This window comes from Cervus elaphus, chromosome 9 (genome assembly GCF_910594005.1).
Source record: "Cervus elaphus chromosome 9, mCerEla1.1, whole genome shotgun sequence".
Taxonomy (NCBI): Eukaryota; Metazoa; Chordata; class Mammalia; order Artiodactyla; family Cervidae; genus Cervus; species Cervus elaphus.
The window spans coordinates 66,635,336-66,653,414 of NC_057823.1; the positions used below are offsets into that span (position 1 = coordinate 66,635,336).

General features: G+C 46.3%; 1 protein-coding gene across 2 annotated transcripts in view; it reads left to right on the forward strand.

The window, feature by feature from the left end:
- Positions 1-18,079, forward strand: part of GALNT10 (polypeptide N-acetylgalactosaminyltransferase 10) — a 215,968-nt gene that overhangs the window by 156,823 nt on the left and 41,066 nt on the right. For both annotated transcript variants that reach the window (XM_043913369.1, XM_043913370.1), the window contains exon 5: positions 16,738-16,923. In XM_043913369.1, coding sequence (XP_043769304.1) covers positions 16,738-16,923 — 186 coding nt within the window. The remainder of the gene's footprint in view (positions 1-16,737; positions 16,924-18,079) is intronic.

Sequence of the window (18,079 nt, forward strand, 5' to 3'; positions counted from 1 at the left end):
GATCAGATGCAGGGTTGAGGTGGGAGACAGGTCCGGAAAGGTGGGCTCTGGACATTGCTGGGAAGCCTGAAATGTCACCAGATGACCTCAGTAGACCTGTGCTGTAGCAGCAGTGTGGATGGGAGGAGAGGAAAGGGATTAGAGGCCAAGATGACCAGGTCAGTCCCTGATGTGGAAGTCTCTGTAAGTAGCTGAAGATCCCACGGTTCCTCCTCCGGTGCTAGCCAGTGAGAAAGCAGGGAGGAGAGAGGCCCAGATGAGATATCTCAGGACCCTGCAAAGCAGATTTCCAGAGGTTGAGTTGAGATTGGGAGGGGTGGGTTGGCAGTAGTTAGAGTGGTAAGGAAAGCTCTGACATATGCTCAGCTTTCTCTTCCTGCACACCGAGCAGGAAAATATCCCCCAGGGGAAGGCTTTTGCCCTTTAACAATTATGAAACTGACAGGTTGACACTGTGGTTAAAGTGGAAGAATTTTTTTTCTTCTTTAATAACACCTTAAATGATAAGTGTGGAAGCCGGCATCTGAAATGAAACACATGTTGCTCTCCAACACCTGACAACCTGACATAATTTAAGAGGAGCTACCAAGAACCCACAACTGAAATTGCCCATGAATCTGCTCCCCTGGATGGGCTCCAACTGGGTGAAAAAGTGGCGACAGCCAAGTCCAAGGGACCCAGCCTTCTATTCTCTTGTGTAGCTGATTGGTGGGGAGTAACTCTCAGAAAACAGGGGAGGCTGTAATTAACTTGATAGTGGTAGTTCCTGGTGTATTTTTATTCATCATCTGATTATTAAACAGATTTATGGCTCTACCCACCCAGTGAAAAGGGACCAATGCATTTATTTGAAATTAAAAGTGCAGATAAGCTGCCTGTTTAGATAATAGCATCTCTTTTTTTAATAGATTACTCATCTTCTGTGAAATAGGAGAGAGGAGTTAATTTGTGTGATGAAGTGCTTTCTATTTCTGGGAGCTGGCTGGTGGATGTGATTGCTTAAGGAAGGAGTGTAATTCATTCTTAAAATCACCAAAAGCATGTTCAGGCCAAATACCTGTGCCCTGAGGAATGGGGTAATTTGTAATGTGATGCCAAGAAACAGAGGGCCTTGTGGTTTCAAAGCAAATGTTTGGGGAAGGTGTACAATTTGTCTTTAGGTTGGAGGTCAGATCCCCATTCATTCTCAGAAAAGTGCCAGAGAAACACAGCAGACCTCGGAGGTATTGGAGGTTTGGTTCCAGACTACTGCAGTATAGCAGATATCACAATAAAGTGAGTCACACACATTTTTTTGGTTTGCCAGTACATATAAAAGTTATATTTACCCTATGGGATTCCCTGGTGGCTCAGAGGGTATAGAGTCTGCCTGTAATGCAGGAAACCTGTTTGATCCCTGGGTCAGGAAGATCTCTTGGAGAAGAAAATGGCAATCCACTCCAGTATTCTTGCTTGGGAAATCCCTTGGATGGAAGAGCCTGGTGGGCTACAGTCCATAGGGTCGCAAAGAGTCGGACATGACTGAGCAACTTCACTTTCACTGTACAGTAATCTATTATAAAGTGTGAAATAGCAGTATGTCTAAAGAAAACAGTATATATACCTTAATTTAAAAAATACTTTGTTACTAAAAAATGCTAAGTGTCATCTGAGTCTTGTGAGTCATATTAGTAACAGCAAAGATCACTGATCATAGATCACCATTACAAACATGAAAAGTGAAAAAGTTTGAAATATTGCAAGAATTACCAAATAGTGCCACAGAGACACGAGGTGAAAAAATGTTGTTGGGAAAATGGTAGATAGACTTGCTTGACATAGAGTTGCCAACAAACATTCAGTATCTTTGAAGCTCAGTACAGCAAAGTGCAATAAAATGAGCTTTGCCTGTAAACCTAACAAATTAAGCCACCAGACCAAGAGGCCACTGATTGTAAGGAATAGTAAAAAGAGACAGATTAAGGCTGGAATTCACAACACTAGCTGTGTGATCGTGGGCAGTGACAGACCCTGCTTGAGTCTCAGCTTCCACATCTGTCAAATAGGATTAACCCTCATAGGGTGGCCGTCAAGAATGTGTGTGGGATGAAGCCAGCCAAGTACCTGGGACAGCGCCTGGCGCCTGGTAGGTGGAAGCCTGAGTCTGCTGCCCCGTGGCTTCTGGCTTCTGCTCAGGGACTCACTCTATTTCCACTCTGCATGGAGAGCCCCCTGGAAGTGTCCATGTGTGCAAAAATACTAGGAAGGGCTTTGGGCTTTACTGAACACCTGATGGACGAGGCGGAGGAGGGAGATTTACATCACAGATGCCACAGCCACCCACATACAACTCTTATCGTTGCGTTGTTTAGTTGTTAAGTCGTGTTGAACTCTTTTGCAACCCCGTGGACTGTAGCCAGCCGGGCTCCTCCGTCTGTGGGATTTCCCAGGTAAGAATACTAGAGAGGGGTTGCCATTTCCTTCTCCAGGGGATCTTCCTGACCCAGGGATCGAACACAGGTCTCCTGCACTGCAGGCAGATTCTTTCCTACTGAGCCACCTGGGAAGCGCACAGCTCTCATTAGACATCCCTTTTCTCCCACAGCCTCTGGTCCACATCACTGGGATGCTTTGCTCTCAGTCTTCCCACCACACAACACCCAGGCTCACTGACTCCCTTCTCCTCCTCCTGAAGATTCTGCCCAGAAATGTATTTTGTTACTGGAACGTGCCCATGCACCTTTCACCCAACTTCTCTACCTCTCTTGCCCACTGCCACTTATTGCTTACACACACGCCTCCCCGAAGTGAACTCTCCCCCACCCCCAGGTATGCCGTGGTGCTGACTTTTCCAGAAATATATGTATGTCAGGGGAAGATTTGCTTCTGGGGATTGGAACTCCATCAGAAGTTATCCAGTGTTATAGGAAATCACATCAATAGCAGTGCAGCTTGCAGTACCTGAGTTGCCAGCCCACAGACATGCACTGGTCAGTAAGGTAAACCAATATGTGTTCAGTAAATGACACTTGGAACTGCTAGCACTTGGCTACTTCACTGTCTTCTTGTAGCCATTCCAGATACTTACATATTGAAACACATGTTACTTTATTATTTCTTCTCTGTATCACAGTTGGGGGATCATACAGAATTTCCCCCACTTAAGTGTTAAGCACATTGTTATTTATGAACTTTATTTTAGGATACTAAAGGGGGGCACACAGGACAGCTGTCACACAAAGGGACACAGTAGGAGGGGGCTGAAACCCTGAGTCAGAAGGCGAGTCAGCCCCAGTGTCGGTGCCGTGTTGGCTTGCGATAGTTTGGGCCCAGTTCCCATACATCTCCTGTGTCCTTGATCTTTTTAGCTGCTTGAGGCAGTAGGCCCATAGAATGTAAGAGCCCCTATACATGCATCTGCCTAGCAGCTCTTAGGGGGAGAGGAAAGACACCTAAATTGTGCTCTCTGAAGTTTTTGGTAGAAGGAAGTTGGCCATGTGGGAGTAATGACTCTCCAGCCATGTGGTGGTCCAGAGATCTCAAATCAACGCACAGGAATTCTAGTAATGACCTACTGAAGTAAGCTATGCAGTAACTGTCCTGCTTATAGAACTGGACCCTCGGTACATTTTTGTACATTCTTAGAAGTGTAATAACAATAACAACAATGGGGGTCTTTTACAAACAGCACTAGCCTCAGGGGTCAGGGGCCATGGCCAAGGACCTCAGGGTCAAGTGGTGCATCTTCTTCTAATACTGTAGATTCCAGACTGTGCCCAGAGCCAGGGTTTTTCACACTGTGGTAGACTCATTGGAGAGTCATGAAATCACTTTGAGGGGTCATGACCAGCTTCTTTTTTTTTAATTTATTTTTTGGCTTTGCTGGGTCTTCATTGCTGTGTGAGGGCTTTCTCTAGTTGGGGACTGCTCTCTAGTTGCTGTGCATGGGCTTCTCATTGCAGTGGCTTCTCCGTTTGCAGAGCACATGCTATAGGTTGAGCAGTCTCAGTAGTTGCAGCTCGCAGACTCTAGAGTGTGTGGGTTTCAGTAGCTGCGGCATGTGGGCTCAGTATTTGCATCTCGTGGGTTGTAGAGCTGTGGGCTCAGTAGTTGTGGCACACGGGCCTAGCTCCCCTGCGGCAAGTGGGATCTTCCTGGACCAGGAATTGAACCTGTATCCCCTGCATTGGCAGGCAGACTTTCAAACACTAGACCACCAGGGAAGTCCCATGACCAGCTTTTTAACAAAAGTAAAATACAAGAGGATAGAATAGAAGAAAAGATATCACATCACACCTTGTGTTTCAGTTCTGTGTATGTGTACCAGGCCTGGTATAAAATGTGCTTCTCTTTATGGGCCTTAATCACAAGATTGGAAGTCACTGCTCCCTAACATAGGGAATCAGAATCTCCGAGGCTGTCCAGGCAGCTGTGTGAAAACTGTTCCCCTAGGGATTCTTTGAGCTGTGGTTTGAGAAGCCTTGCCATGAGCCTCTCAGGAGGTGCAATCATTCGTCAGATCTTTCTCACTTGAAGGTGAGAGGAGGGTCAGGGCAGGAGGTGAAGGGGAAGCCCAGCCAGGTGGGGACCACTGTGAGTCTGAGGAGGAGAACAGGAGGACACCCATCTCCTCCACGGTTTTGCTCTGGCCGGGAAATAGTTTTGGATCCCTTGGAGAGTTTTCGTTTTTCAGTTGTTCCAACAGGAAACATGGGCTTCTGTTTCTAATCGTTTGGAGACCCTAAAACATCATCCTTTCGTATCCATGGGAAGATTGGTTAGAGGACCAACATCACCACCACCCCCACCCTCTCAGATACCAAAACCCACGGATGCTCAAGTTTTTTATATAAAATGGTGCAGTATTTGCATATAACCTTTATACATCTGAATACTTTAAATCATCTCTAGGTTACTTGCAATGCCTAATACAGGGTTCAGTTCAGTTCAGTTCAGTCGCTCAGTCATGTCCAACCCTTTGTGACCCCATGCACGCCAGGCCTCCCTGTCCATCACCAACTCCCGGAGTTCACTCAAACTCATGTCCCTTGAGTCGGTGATGCCATCCAACCATCTCATCCTTTGCCCCCTCCTCCCAGTCCCTCCTCCTCCTGCCCCCAATCCCTCCCAGCATCAGGGTCTTTTCCAATGAGTCAACTCTTCGCATGAGGTGGCCCAAGTATTAGAGTTTCAGCTTCAGCATCAGTCCTTCCGATGAACACCCAGGACTGATCTCCTTTAGGATGGACTGGTTGAATCTCCTTGCAGTCCAAGGGACTCTCAAGAGTCTTCTCCAACACCACAGTTTAAAAGTGTCAATTTTTCGGTGCTCAGCTTTCTTTATAGTCCAACTGTCACATCCATACATGACCACTGGAAAAATGCTGTGTAAATACTTGCCAGCACACAGCAAATTCAAGTTTTGCTTCTCAAAACTTTTTGGTTTCTTTTTTTTTTTTCTGAGTATTTTCAATCCATGGATGGTTCCATCCCCAGATGCAGAAACCACAGATACAGGGGGCAACTGTATGGTCACAATCACCTAGGTTTATTTCCCTGGGGTCACCATCTGCGTTAAGTTACATAATTGTCTCAAATGTTTACATGTATCGGAATCACTTGGAGAGCTTGTTAAATTCCAGATCAACAGGCCCCACCCCTCTGATTCAGTTGGTCTGGAGTGAGGTCTAAGAATTGGCACTTCAAATAAGTTTCCAGATGCTGCTGCAACCGTCTAGGGATCACACTCTTGAGACTCACCCTGTTAGATCAGCAGAAAGGAATGTGCCTGGCAGAGTTCCTGACACACAGCAGGAGAACAGAAAATGCTTTCTTGATTAAACTGAGCTAGGCACGTCCCTGTCAGTCCAGTGGTTAAGACTTCATGCCCCCACTGCAGGGAGTATGAGTTCGATCCCTGGTCAGCAAACTGAGATCCTGCATGCTATGCAGTGCAGCCAGTAAATAAACAAGTAAACTGAATTAAATTCTCTCTGGAAGAAAGGTCTTGACTAAGGAAGGGTTGCTTCACTACTTTTAGCTGTGTGGAAATGGCTGGTTGGCAGTGGATTGTAAGCTTTTTAAATGTATGAATTGTATGGTATGTGAATTATATCTCAATAAAGCTATTACCAAGAAGCGGAGGAGGAAGGGGAAAAGAAAGAAATGATTTTTGTTTTTCCAAAAACACATATCAAAAGTAACTGTTATGCCTTAGAATGTGTTATAAAAGACCCGTGTCAAAGGAGAATAAAAAAGGCCTTCTAGCTGAATTTGGAGGCCCCTGTCAGCTCTTCCACTCTCTGAACTTCCTCTAAGGACTCTGGGCCAGAAAAAAAGTATGTCTCTCCTGAAGGGCTCATCTGCTTTCCTTTTCCAAACAGTAAATAATGCTTAAATGCCTATACATTTCCCCTACAAAAACCTATCCTGATGCAAACATAGCTTTCCTTCCTGACCTCTCTTTTAATTTTCTTGCTGTTTGTATTTACTTGTCTGAAACTTTTCCAAGTAAGTGAAAGCCTGATGATAGGGTGGAGGCTGTGGAATTGGAAACTGGTACCAAACCAGTCAATCTGAAGGAAAGCAACCCTGAATATTCACTGGAAGGACAGATGCTGAAGCTAAAGCTCCAATACTCTGGCCACCTGATGTGAACAGCCAACTCATTTGAAAAGACTCTGATTCTGGGAAAGATTGAGGGCAGGAGGAGAAGAGGGCAACAGAGGATGAGATGGTTGGATGGCATCACCGACTCAATAGACATAAGTTTGAGCAAACTCTAGGAGATGGTGAAGGACAAGGAAGCCTGGAGTGCTACAGTCCATGAGGTTGCACAGAGTCAGACACGACTCAGCAACTGAACAACAACAAGCCCCCTGGCAGAGCGCAGAGACCAGGGGCTTGGCAGGGTGGTGTCGCTTCATATGGTTAGTAGTGCCAGCTTTTGGATTAGAACACCTGGTCTGATTCCTGGCTGTTACCTAGTGTCTGGACATAGACTGGCCCAGAGCTTTCTGAGCCTCTTTCCCCTTCTGTAGCCCACAGGGCCTACCTTACAGAGTTGTTGTAAGAATGAAATGAGACAGTGTGTATAGGTAACAGCACTTAACACTGGGCCTGGGCACACAGTAAGCACCGAGCAGAAACCATGACCATGACAGCGATGATGAAGATGAGGCTCTAACTCACGTTAACAATTGACCTGCGTATCAAAACAGCATGCAGGGAGATGGTTTTGCCTGCCGGGAGCCCTTCCCTCTTCCAGATGGATTGGCAGTGCCTTAAAATACAGTGTCGAAGACTTAAAAGTGAATAGATCCATCCTGAAATCAGATGAGCTATGACACTTGAATAACCAGAAGCCCAGCAGAGCTGAGACGTCACAAGACCCAGAACACCTCGAAGTCCCAGAAGCCAGGCCAAGCGTAGGGAAGGCAGCCTTTCTCACCGCGGCCTCTGCGCTATTGACAGCACCCCCGGGGCCGGAGAACCAACAGCAACACAGGGATTTGTCTGATTCGTGACGTGCTGTGTACTTTCCCCGTCCCCTTCCTCTTCCTCCTCACCCCCCTCTCACTTCCATCTTCTCCTCTTCCTTTGGGGTCCCACCCACATGGCCCTGTCCCACATCTCGGGGTCCTGCCAGCACTGGGGACACCCCGAGCTCCTTTGTTTTTGGTCCCCTCAGAAGGAGTCTCTGCAAGGCTTGATGGCACCAGAGATTGAAGCTCTGGATTCTACCTGGGAATTAATTTGATTACACACAGGAGTACAGCAAAGATTCCTGAACAAACTAAAACTGGATTTGAGTCCCTTCTTCACCACGTACCTGGCTGGCTGTGTAACCTTGGACCAGAAACGTCTTCTAAACCTGACTAACCTCGTCTTGAAATGAGGATGATGAACCGTGACCTGCTTCCTTCACAGGGAAATCAAATCAGATCAAATCAAATCAAATGAAACGATGGAGGAGGCAGGCGTGTGGATTCAGTAGGGATTTGCAGACGCCTCTGGCCTCGCACCAGGCACGCAGGCCATACTGGCGAGCAGAGCTTGCCCCTCTGCCACCTGCAGTGGAGGGAGGCAGAGTCCGTCAGTACGCGGGGAGGAACCATGACCTGAGCTCAGCAGCGGGAAGAGCAAGCTTCAGGGCTCTGGGACCATCTGCCCTCAGGATCTGCTCTTGTCTGGGAGGTTAGGAAGGGCTTTAGTGAGGAGGTGTGACCCAAGATCTGAAGGATGAACAGGGGTTAACGAGGGGGATATGTGAAGAGGCTTGGACGTCAGCGATCCAGGCAGAAGGACTGGTTTGGACATAGACACTCAGGCAGAAGGGGTCATCATGGAGTCTTTGGACGCCGGAAAGAAGGTGACATGTCAGGGGCTGTGAGGAAGGGAGGGGAGGATGAGGCTAGAGAGGGGGCAGGATCAGCCACACACAGCCTGTCATCCTTGGGAAGGATGTGGGACCTTCTCCCGAGAGCCAGGGGGAGCCATGGAAGGATTTTAAGCAAGAGAGTGGAAGGATGCCAAGGTGCCATCTACCTCTTTTCCAAGGGGCCGCATGACTGCTGCATGTAGACTAAAGACAGACAGGATGGACACGGGGACAGCAGTCATGGCTACTCCAGTTGGCCACGGACCATAGCGATCCAGACAAGGGACAGCAGTGGCCTGGATTGGGGCCATGTTCTTGCTGTCTGTCACTGTTTCGGTGCCAGGATGAGACCTCACCCTTCTGTCTCGGTGTCCTCAGGCTATAGCAACAAGGCACCACAGACCAGGCAGCTTAAAACAACAGGAGCTTAATCCCTCACAGTCCTGGAGGCTAGAAGTCTGCGATCACGGCATCAGTGGGGCCGCACTCTCTCTGCAGGTTCTCACAGAGGATCCTTCCTTGGCTCTCCCTAGCTTCCAGTGTTGCCAGCCACCCTTGGTGTTTCTTGGCATATAGATGCACCACTCCAGCCTATGCGTCTGTGATCCCATGGCCTTCTCCTGTGTGTCCAGATTTCCTTCTTGTAAAGGATACCAGCCACTGGATGAGGGCCTGCCGTAAACCTATATGACCTCATCTCAACTTAATTACATCTGCAAGACACCATCAGGTCATATTCGTAGGTTACTAGGGTTTAGGACTCCAGCATATCTTTTGGGGGTCAGCATTCATCAACTTCTCATGCACAGCTTGCCAGATAGAACCATCCTCAGAGTCATAAGTGCTCTTCAGAGCAGACAGGAGGGAGAGGCTCCATTCAACCCAGAAGCCAGGAGGACTCCTGTTCCCAGGGAAATGTGTGTGTTACCAGGTGGGATATACAGGGAGGACAGAGGGAGCATAGGCCCGGGGTTCTGGTCATCACTCAGGCCTCAGCTGCTCAGAGATGTCAGCCAAGGCCCCCGCTTTTTTGAGCCTTAGTTTCTTCTCCACTTACCAGAATTGATGATAACTTCCCTGCTGTGCACTCCTTGTGATGGCTTTGGGGAGCCTAATGAGATGGCCAGCCTGTATTTCCTGAGAAAATACTGTGTGCCCAGCACTGAGATAACTCACTGGGTATGTTCCTAGGAAAGGGACAGCTACTCCAGAGGAAGCTGTGATATCCTTCCGTATTAATACCACCCCCCACCCCACCACTGCTGCCTTTCCCTCTCTAAGAACACAATGGTTATAAGCACAGACTCCTTCAGCACCAATATCATCCAGTGGGTGGGGTGGGGATGAAGCAAGAGAGGCCAGAAGTGACAGTTCCAGAAGCTGAGTGATGGGTCCTTGGGGCTTCATTTTTCTATTCTACTTTTTAAAAATATGCTTGAAATGGTACTTAATTTTTTAAAAAGTTCAACAAGGAAGCCTACATACAGACTCTCAAACCAGATTGCCCAGGTTAAAATCTGAGACCTGCTACTCACTGTGTAGACCTGGGCAGAGTTACTAAACCTCTCAGCACCCATGAGTCCTCATCAGTAAAACAGGGATACTAGCCATGACCTGCCTTGCGGAGTGTTTGTGAAGATTCCATGAGTAACATGCAGGGTGCTTTAGCTGGCACCTGGCAAGGTGCATACTAAACATGTGGGGATCATTAGTTACAGAAATAATGGTCCCAAAGATCACTGTCTTGCTGGTCCAAAGTCATCACCTTCAAGGGATCACATCGTCAGCCTTGCAAATCCTCTAATTCAGCAGAGCGGTCCCCAGACTTTGGCACCAGGGACCAGTTTTGTGGAAGACAAATTTTTCCACAGACCAGGGTCAGAGTGGCAGGGTGATGGTTTGGGGATGATTCTCATAAGGAACACACAACCTCGATCCCTCTCATGTGAGGTTCACAGTAGGATTTGAGCTCCTATGAGAATCTAATGCCGCCACCACTGATCTGACAGGAGGCAGAGCGCAGGCAGTAATGCGAGCAAGGGGGACTAGCTGTAAATACAGATGAGGCTTCGCTTACTCACCTGCTGCTTACCTCCTGCCGTGTGGCCCAGTTCCTAGCAGGCCGTGGACTGGTACTGGGACTTGTGGAACCCTGTTCTAGCTCAAACCTGCCATTTGTACTCTGTCTTGCTTTAGGTTTCCTGAAGCAGATCGTGAGATGGGATGAGACTGCAAGTAGTTAATTTGAGAGAGGCTTTCAGGAAACACCAGCAAGAGAGTGGGGAAGTGAGAAGAGGAGGGGGGAGGCAGCCAGGAAGGACAACCACGGTGACCCCACAGGGAGCCCTCACAGAGCACATGCTCAGAGTTAGCCCAGCTGAGGGGCGAGGGCGCTGGGGTGGTTGTCCACACACACCGTGGTCCTTGGCTGAGGTCCACCATGTGGACGTAGACCCCCAGGCAGCATCAGGTGCTGGCAGGTGGGAGGCAGGCAGGGAGAGAACAAAATACTGAAGGGGTTGGGCAGAGCACACAGAACCACCTGTGAGAATTCTGATCCGTGCTCTGCAAACACCTGCTGAAGGCCTTGCACCGATGGGGGCTCACTTTCGGGATCAGCCTCACCCCTTGTTGGATAGCTCTGACTTATCCTTATGTTAGGAATTGTTGTTCAGTCACTCAGTTGTGTCTGACTCTTTCAAGCCCTTGGACGGCAGCACGTCAGGCTTCCCTGTCCTTCACCATCTCCCAGAGTTGGCTCAAATTCATGTCCATTGAGTTGGTAATGCCATCCAACCGTCTCATCCTCTGTTATCCCCTTCTCCTCCTACCTTCAGTCTTTCCCAGCGAGTTGGCTCTTCACCTCAGGTGGCCAAAGTACTGAAGCTTCAGCTTCAGCATCCATCCTTCCAATGAGAATTCAGGGTTGATTTCCTTTAGGATTGATAATAAGGGCAAATGCAATTCTGTTTTGCTTTCCAATCAGAGCAGCCCCTGGAATGGGCACGGTGCTTCTGTGGCACAGGGCGGCTGCCACCTTGCTGCTTCAGGCCAGACATCTCTCAGCCCTGGCATTTTCACACTGAGCCATGATCTGGCCTCAGAGTCTTTCGTAACATTGCTTTAGCTACCCATGACAAACCTATGAGAATAGGCATTTCCGTGACGCTGGTTTGCCGTCCTTGCCCTAGGGTTTATGAAGCTGGGGGGAGTCTGAGAGTGGAAGACTCACTACATGATTCTGGGCAAGGCATTTAACTTGCCCTAGCTCTCCTCTGTGGGTCGAACAGAGGAGTTAACAGAATGGAGGAAGAGATGGGCTTTGATGTGGCCGGAAGAGCCAGCTCTCTTACAGTCAGGGATGGGTTTTAGACCTTGGCTTCATCATTTATAAACTGAGTTCTTTGGGTAGGTCACACCACCCATTCTGAGCCTCACCGTGTCTTTTCATACAGGACAGGACCATAGTACCCCCATTTGTAGTGGTGTGGTAAGCAACAGAGATTATGTAGACAGAGAGCTCCATGTGTGAACAGAGCCTCAGTAATTGTTCCCTATAATTGTTATCATCATAACTATCATCATCTTCATCTAAAGTCCCTTCCAGCTCGAAAATTCTGACTTTATGAGATGTCCTCATCCGAGAAGACAGCATGGTAAAATAAAGCAACAGTCCTGATTTTGTGTAAATGTTCTTTCTAATAAGGACAGGAGGAACATAATTGCCCCTAAATAATTGCACCGACTTTGCCACAGCTGTCAGAAGGCCTTAATTGGTCCATCTGTAATGACTGCGGCCATCTGCGTGCGGGGTGATTTAGCGGTGGGTCTCTGCCGGAGCGGGGCCCTCATGATTAGAGCCGGACGGGGCCATATATCTCCCTCTGATGGGAGTAGTGGTGTGTGGTATAGGAGATTAGCTCATCCTCATGTTAATGACCGACCAGTTGAACCTAGCCAAGAAGCGCTGGTCACAAGACAATGACTATGGATTTTTTTTTTTTTAAGGTAGTGTTCCTGCCCTAACAGCAACCTATCTGGAGTGTGATCGTGCCTCTTGCTATCATGTCTCACTTCCCAAGAAAGTCTCTTTTGGAAAGATTTAGTCCCTCAATTAGGGCGAATTGATTTCTGCTCTCTACAGAGCCACTGTTCCAAAGAGAAGTGGGAAAGGGCAGGAGGAGCCATATTAATCTTTGTGAGCAAGCGAGAGGCGACCTGGAGTGTTTTTCAGCCTTGCCGCCTTGGGTTGTATCTGGAGTTAATCTTTCCTCTGTATACCTTTTAATTGCTCCGACTTGCAGGGTGCCAGACAACACAACACAAAACATACCTCATCTGTAGTCCTTAAGTTTCTGAAGACTTAAATCAAGTGTCTGGAGCAGTGTTTCCCCAAGTGCACCAGCACGAAAGTGATTTTAAGTGGTACCTAAGATGATCTCAGGTGGCTCTGAGACTGCACATTAAGTAACGTTGACTCATGGGGAGAGTACATTTTCTCTTTTCAGATCTCTCTTTCATTTCCTCTGATTACCTCCGATGGAAGATCTCGGCTGGCTACCCTTATCTCCCTTCTTTACAAAGAGGGAAGCGAGATCTGGCTGAAATCTAGTAACATCACTTTATCCTTATTAGTTTGGCTTTTTTAATTCATTAGCTCTTTATCACAAATGATACCGATTTTCCACTTATAGTGTTTAATGTTTCCTTTCAAAATAAAGTTCATTAAATAAAATTATTAGCTTGAAAAAAAGTGAGTTGATTTAAAAAAGAAAATCTTAAGGAAGTTGTTGTAAGGTAAGTGGAAGTGGCAAAAATCATGCTGGTAAAATGATGATGAGAGATTGGGAAAACACAGCTAGAGAGGCGGAAAGCCTCCTGTTTCTACAGCGAACCCAGCAGTTTCCTGGCTGTACGACCTCGGGCAAGTTTCTAAGCTCCTCCGAGCATCAGTTTTCTCATCTGTCATGTGGGGAGACCTGTGATGCAGAGTACAAGTTTATGAATCAAGGGAGATAAAATATGTGAAGCTTCTTCGCAAATCATAATCTGCCTTCCCAGTGAAAACTGTTCATTTTTATACAGGGTTAGAAAAATCAAAGGCTCAGATGGTTTTGGATCAAGCAGTCAAGGGGCCCTGGCTCTACTGTTAACCATGGCACCTTCCCTTCTCTGGACTTAATTTCTGTCTATAAAATGAAGAGACTGAACTACTCCAGTGCTCTGTAGGCTGTCTATGCATCAGAATTATCTGTGGGTCAAGTAAAACCAAAGACCCTGATGCTGCCTTCAGTCTCCCAGATCACAAGGAGGATCCAAGCAACTGTATTTACAGTCAGCTCACAGATGATCTGGCCACATGCCCTAAATCAGGGGGACCTGTCCAGCTCTAAGCCCTGGTGGAGTGAATTCAGAGCAGGATTGTCTGACTTTCCTAATCCAGCATACTCTTTTAAGGCTCATTCATATTATTTCCATAGCTCATTCTTTTTTATTGCTGAATAGTATTTTTCCTGAATGGATATACTACATTTGATTTATCTGTTCTTCAGTTGATGTGTATTTGGACGATTTGGTTTTCACTTTGGGGATATTATGAATATTGCTGCTATGAACATTAGTGTACGACTTTTCATGTGGATATATATGTTTTGGTTCTTTTTTTAAAATTTTACTTATTTATTTATTTTTGGCTGCACTAGGTCTTTGTTGCTGCATGTGGGCTTTCTCTAGTTGTGGTGAGCAGGATCTACTGTCTAGTTGCAGTGCATGAGCCTCTCATTGCGGTGGCTTCTCTTGTAGCGGAGCATGGGCTCTAGGGCACACAGGCTTCAGTAGTTGTGGCACATGGGCTCAGTTACTCCCTGGCTCATGAAATCTTCCTAGACCAGGGATCAAACCCATGTTCCCTGCATTGGCAGTCAGATTCTTAACCATCAGAGACCAGGGATGTCCAATATACATTTTCATTTCTCTTAGAAATACACCTAGGAGTAGAATTGCTGGATTATATGGTAACTGTGTTCAATTGTTTGAGGAACTGCCAGACTGTTTTCCAAAGTGGCTGCACCATTTTATTACACTCCCATCGACAGTATATGAGAATTCTTATTTCTCTACACCCTTGTCAACACTTGTTATTATCTTACTTTTTCATCATAGGCATCCTAGTGGATGTGAAGTATTAATAGTATCTCATTGAGATTTTGATTTATATTTCCCTGATGACTAATGATGTTGAGCATCTTTTCATGTGTTTGGCCATTCCTGTATCTTTTTTCAAGAAGTGCCTATTCATATCCTTTGCCCATTTTTAAAAATTGAGGTAAAATCCACGTAACATAAGGTTAACCATGGTAAAATATGTAATATTCATGTTAAAGTACATGATTTGTTGACATTTAGCACATTCATAATGTTGCACAACCATCACCTTTATCTAGTTTCAAAATATTTTTGTCACCCCCGAAGGAAACCCCATACTTATTAAGTAGTCACTCTTCCTTCCCCTCTGCTCCAGGTCCCTGTAATCACTGATCTGCTTTCCAGGTCTGTATTTACCTAATCTGGAATTTCATACAAGTGGAATGCTATAATATGTGATCTTTTGTGTCTGGCCTCCTTTACTTAATAGAATGATTTCTAGGTTCGTGCACGTTGTGGCATGTATCAGCACTTCATTTCTTGTTGTATGGGTATATTCCATCTTTGTTTATCTATCTGTGAAATGATGTAGATTTGGGTTATTGTCACCATTTGGCTGTTGTGAACAATGTTGCTGTGAATGTTCAAGTAATCAAGAGATTTTTAGCTGTGCTGGATTCCTTGATCCCTTGCATTCCATAAATTTTTGGATCAACTTGTCAATTGTCAATTTCTGCAAAGAAGCCAGCTGTGATTTTTGATCACATTGAATTTGTAGATGAATGTAGGAGGTATTGCCATCTTAACAACATTAGTTCATCTGATCCATGAACATTGACTATCTCTCCACTTATTTTGATTGTTCATTTCTTTCAACAATGTTTTGTAGTTTTCAGAGTATACAGTTTGTACTTACTTTGTTAAATTGTAAGTGGCATGTTTACCATTTTAATTGCATTTTCAAATTGCTTTTTTATTTGCTAGCCTGTAGAAATACAGTTGATTTTTAAATGCTGATCTGTATCCTGAAATCTAAGTTTACCTGTTCTAGTTTTTTGTAGATTTCTTAAGATTTTCTGTGTAGGCAATCATTTCATTTACAGTCTTTCCAATCTTTATGCCTTTTGTTTGTCTTACCAATTGCACTGACTAGGAATTCTAGAATAGCGCTGAAGTAGAAAGAAAGTGGAAAGCCTTTCTCCTGACCACAGGAGCAAAGCATTCAATACTTCACCATTAAATATGATATAAACTATAGGTTTTTTGTAGCCATACTAGTTTTCATAAAGGGGCCTAACCCTGATTAAAATCAAGAGACACTAATGTTAAGGCTGGCATTTTTAGTAGAAAGAGAATGTCTTCGAGATTTATTTATAACAGCTTTTCCAGGCATGGGCCAGAAGCCAGCCTACATTAGAATAAGCAAAAAGAGGAATTGGTTGTCATATGTAATAAGAACAACTAGGAGTCTATCTGCTTCAGGCACAGGGCGATCTGGAGAATCAAAATGTTATCAGGATAATGTCCCTCTTCATCTCTTCACTCTTTCTACTTGTTAACTTCAGTCTCAGCAGATCCTCCCAGCATCTCTCATCACCTCATTTTGCTAAAGATGTCAGGAGCAGCTCCAGATTTAGAGCCAACCAACCTAGTAACTCTAGTAAGAAAAACGGGCCTCATTGTTCAATAGTTCTGAAAAAAAAAATTCTCAGGATTCATTGTTTGGACCAACTCAGGTCACATTCCATCCCTGAACCAATCACTGTGGCCAAGGGAATGGAATGCCCTGATTGGCCAGGCCCAAGCCACACGCTCCTCCCCCTGGGAACCAGGAAATGAGGTCAAACCCACCCAAATCTGGAGGACTGAGAATGGGAGGGAAGAGGTAGTTTCCCCCCAAAAAGAATCAAAGTATTATTGCCAGAAAAATGAGAGAATGCGTCCAAGCCAAATGTAAATTACAGCTGCCAACTCTGTCATACAGAAGTTCTCTCTGTGTTGCAGGTCTGGCACTAACACTGGCCCTCTGTAAACTTCAGTTTCCCCCTTTGCAGTACACAGGTGGTGCTTCCTGCCCTTGTTGGCCCCATCTGAGAAACCCAATAAGACAGTGTACCAGAAATCTGTCGAAACTGTAAAGTACAGTGCACACGTAAAGAAGGGGTCACAAGAATGATTGCTCAGCAGCTGTTCTTACCCACCTGTCCATCTGTTCTCCTCTCTCTGTCTTGCAGAACACCTGAAGAAGCCACTCGAAGACTACATGGCCCTTTTCCCCAGCGTGAGGATTCTCCGAACCAAGAAACGGGAAGGACTGATCAGGACCCGGATGCTGGGAGCCTCAGCTGCAACTGGGGATGTCATCACATTCTTGGACTCACACTGTGAAGCCAATGTCAACTGGCTCCCCCCCTTGCTCGGTAAGGGAGGCTTGCAAGGTGAACCAGGCGGCCTGGAGTGCACCAGTGGCCACTGGCCCCAGCTTCTGCAGGGAGTCACCTGCAGGGCTTCCCTTGCCTGCCTGAGATGCACCCAGAATCGTGCCAGGTGCCACGAGGGTGTCAGATCTTCAGGGGTGCTCAAAGTGACCTTATGAATCCATGCAGTCCTGCCCCTTCATTTTGCAGAGGAGGAAGCTGGGACTTTGAGAGGGGAAGTGACTTGCCCAGAGGCATAAAGCACATTAGTATTAGTGATATGACTGCTTCTCCCAGGTTACTTCAGGTGTTATTGGAAAACAAACCAAGACTGCCTACTGTGAAGAGCTAAATCTTAGCAGTAGGCATCTTGATTTGATGATGTAAGGGACATCATCAAATCAACTCAGAATAGTGGTTGTTCATTGCGTTGCTACTGTGAGTCAAGAAAGCTGTAAGCTTTATCTCCAGTCCTCACAAAACCACGCCAGGTTGAAAGTGTCCCCTTTTTATATTAGAAGATACTGAAGTTCTGAGATAATGAGTGACTCGCTAGTTCCCTTGGGCAGAAAGTGTCAAAGTCCTAATCTGTCTGACTCCAAAGTATATCCTCTTTCAGGATTCCACATTATCTGCCTAAGTTCATTTGCTCCTTGGGGAGTTTCTGACAGCTGTCAGGGAAGGGCTCCAGACAGAGGGCAGCGTGATCCAGGAGTCCACACAACCTGGACAGGAGGGAGACCTGAAGCCAGGCTGACAGGCAGTCAGGTGCCTCATGGCTGGTTGAAGAACAAGGTCTGAATCCAGAGGTACTGAGCTTTGAGGAAGGCAGTGAACTGCTGCCAACAGGTAGATGCTGAAGAGGAAATCCCCTAGTGGGGCTGGTGGCCAGGTGAGGAACAGGGATGGAGGCAGATTGGGGAAGATCTGTCAGTCCAGAGAGAAAAGTGAAAGCCTCAAAAATAGATGAGTATGGGACTTCCCTGGTGATCCAGTGGCTAAGGCCTCTACACTCCCAATGCAAGGGACCTGGGTTCGATCCCTGCCCAAGTCAGGGAACTAAATCCCACATGCTGAAATTAAAAGATCCTGCATGCCAAGTTCTGCATGCAGCAGCTAAAACCAGGTGCAGCCAGATAAATAAATAAAATTAATTTGC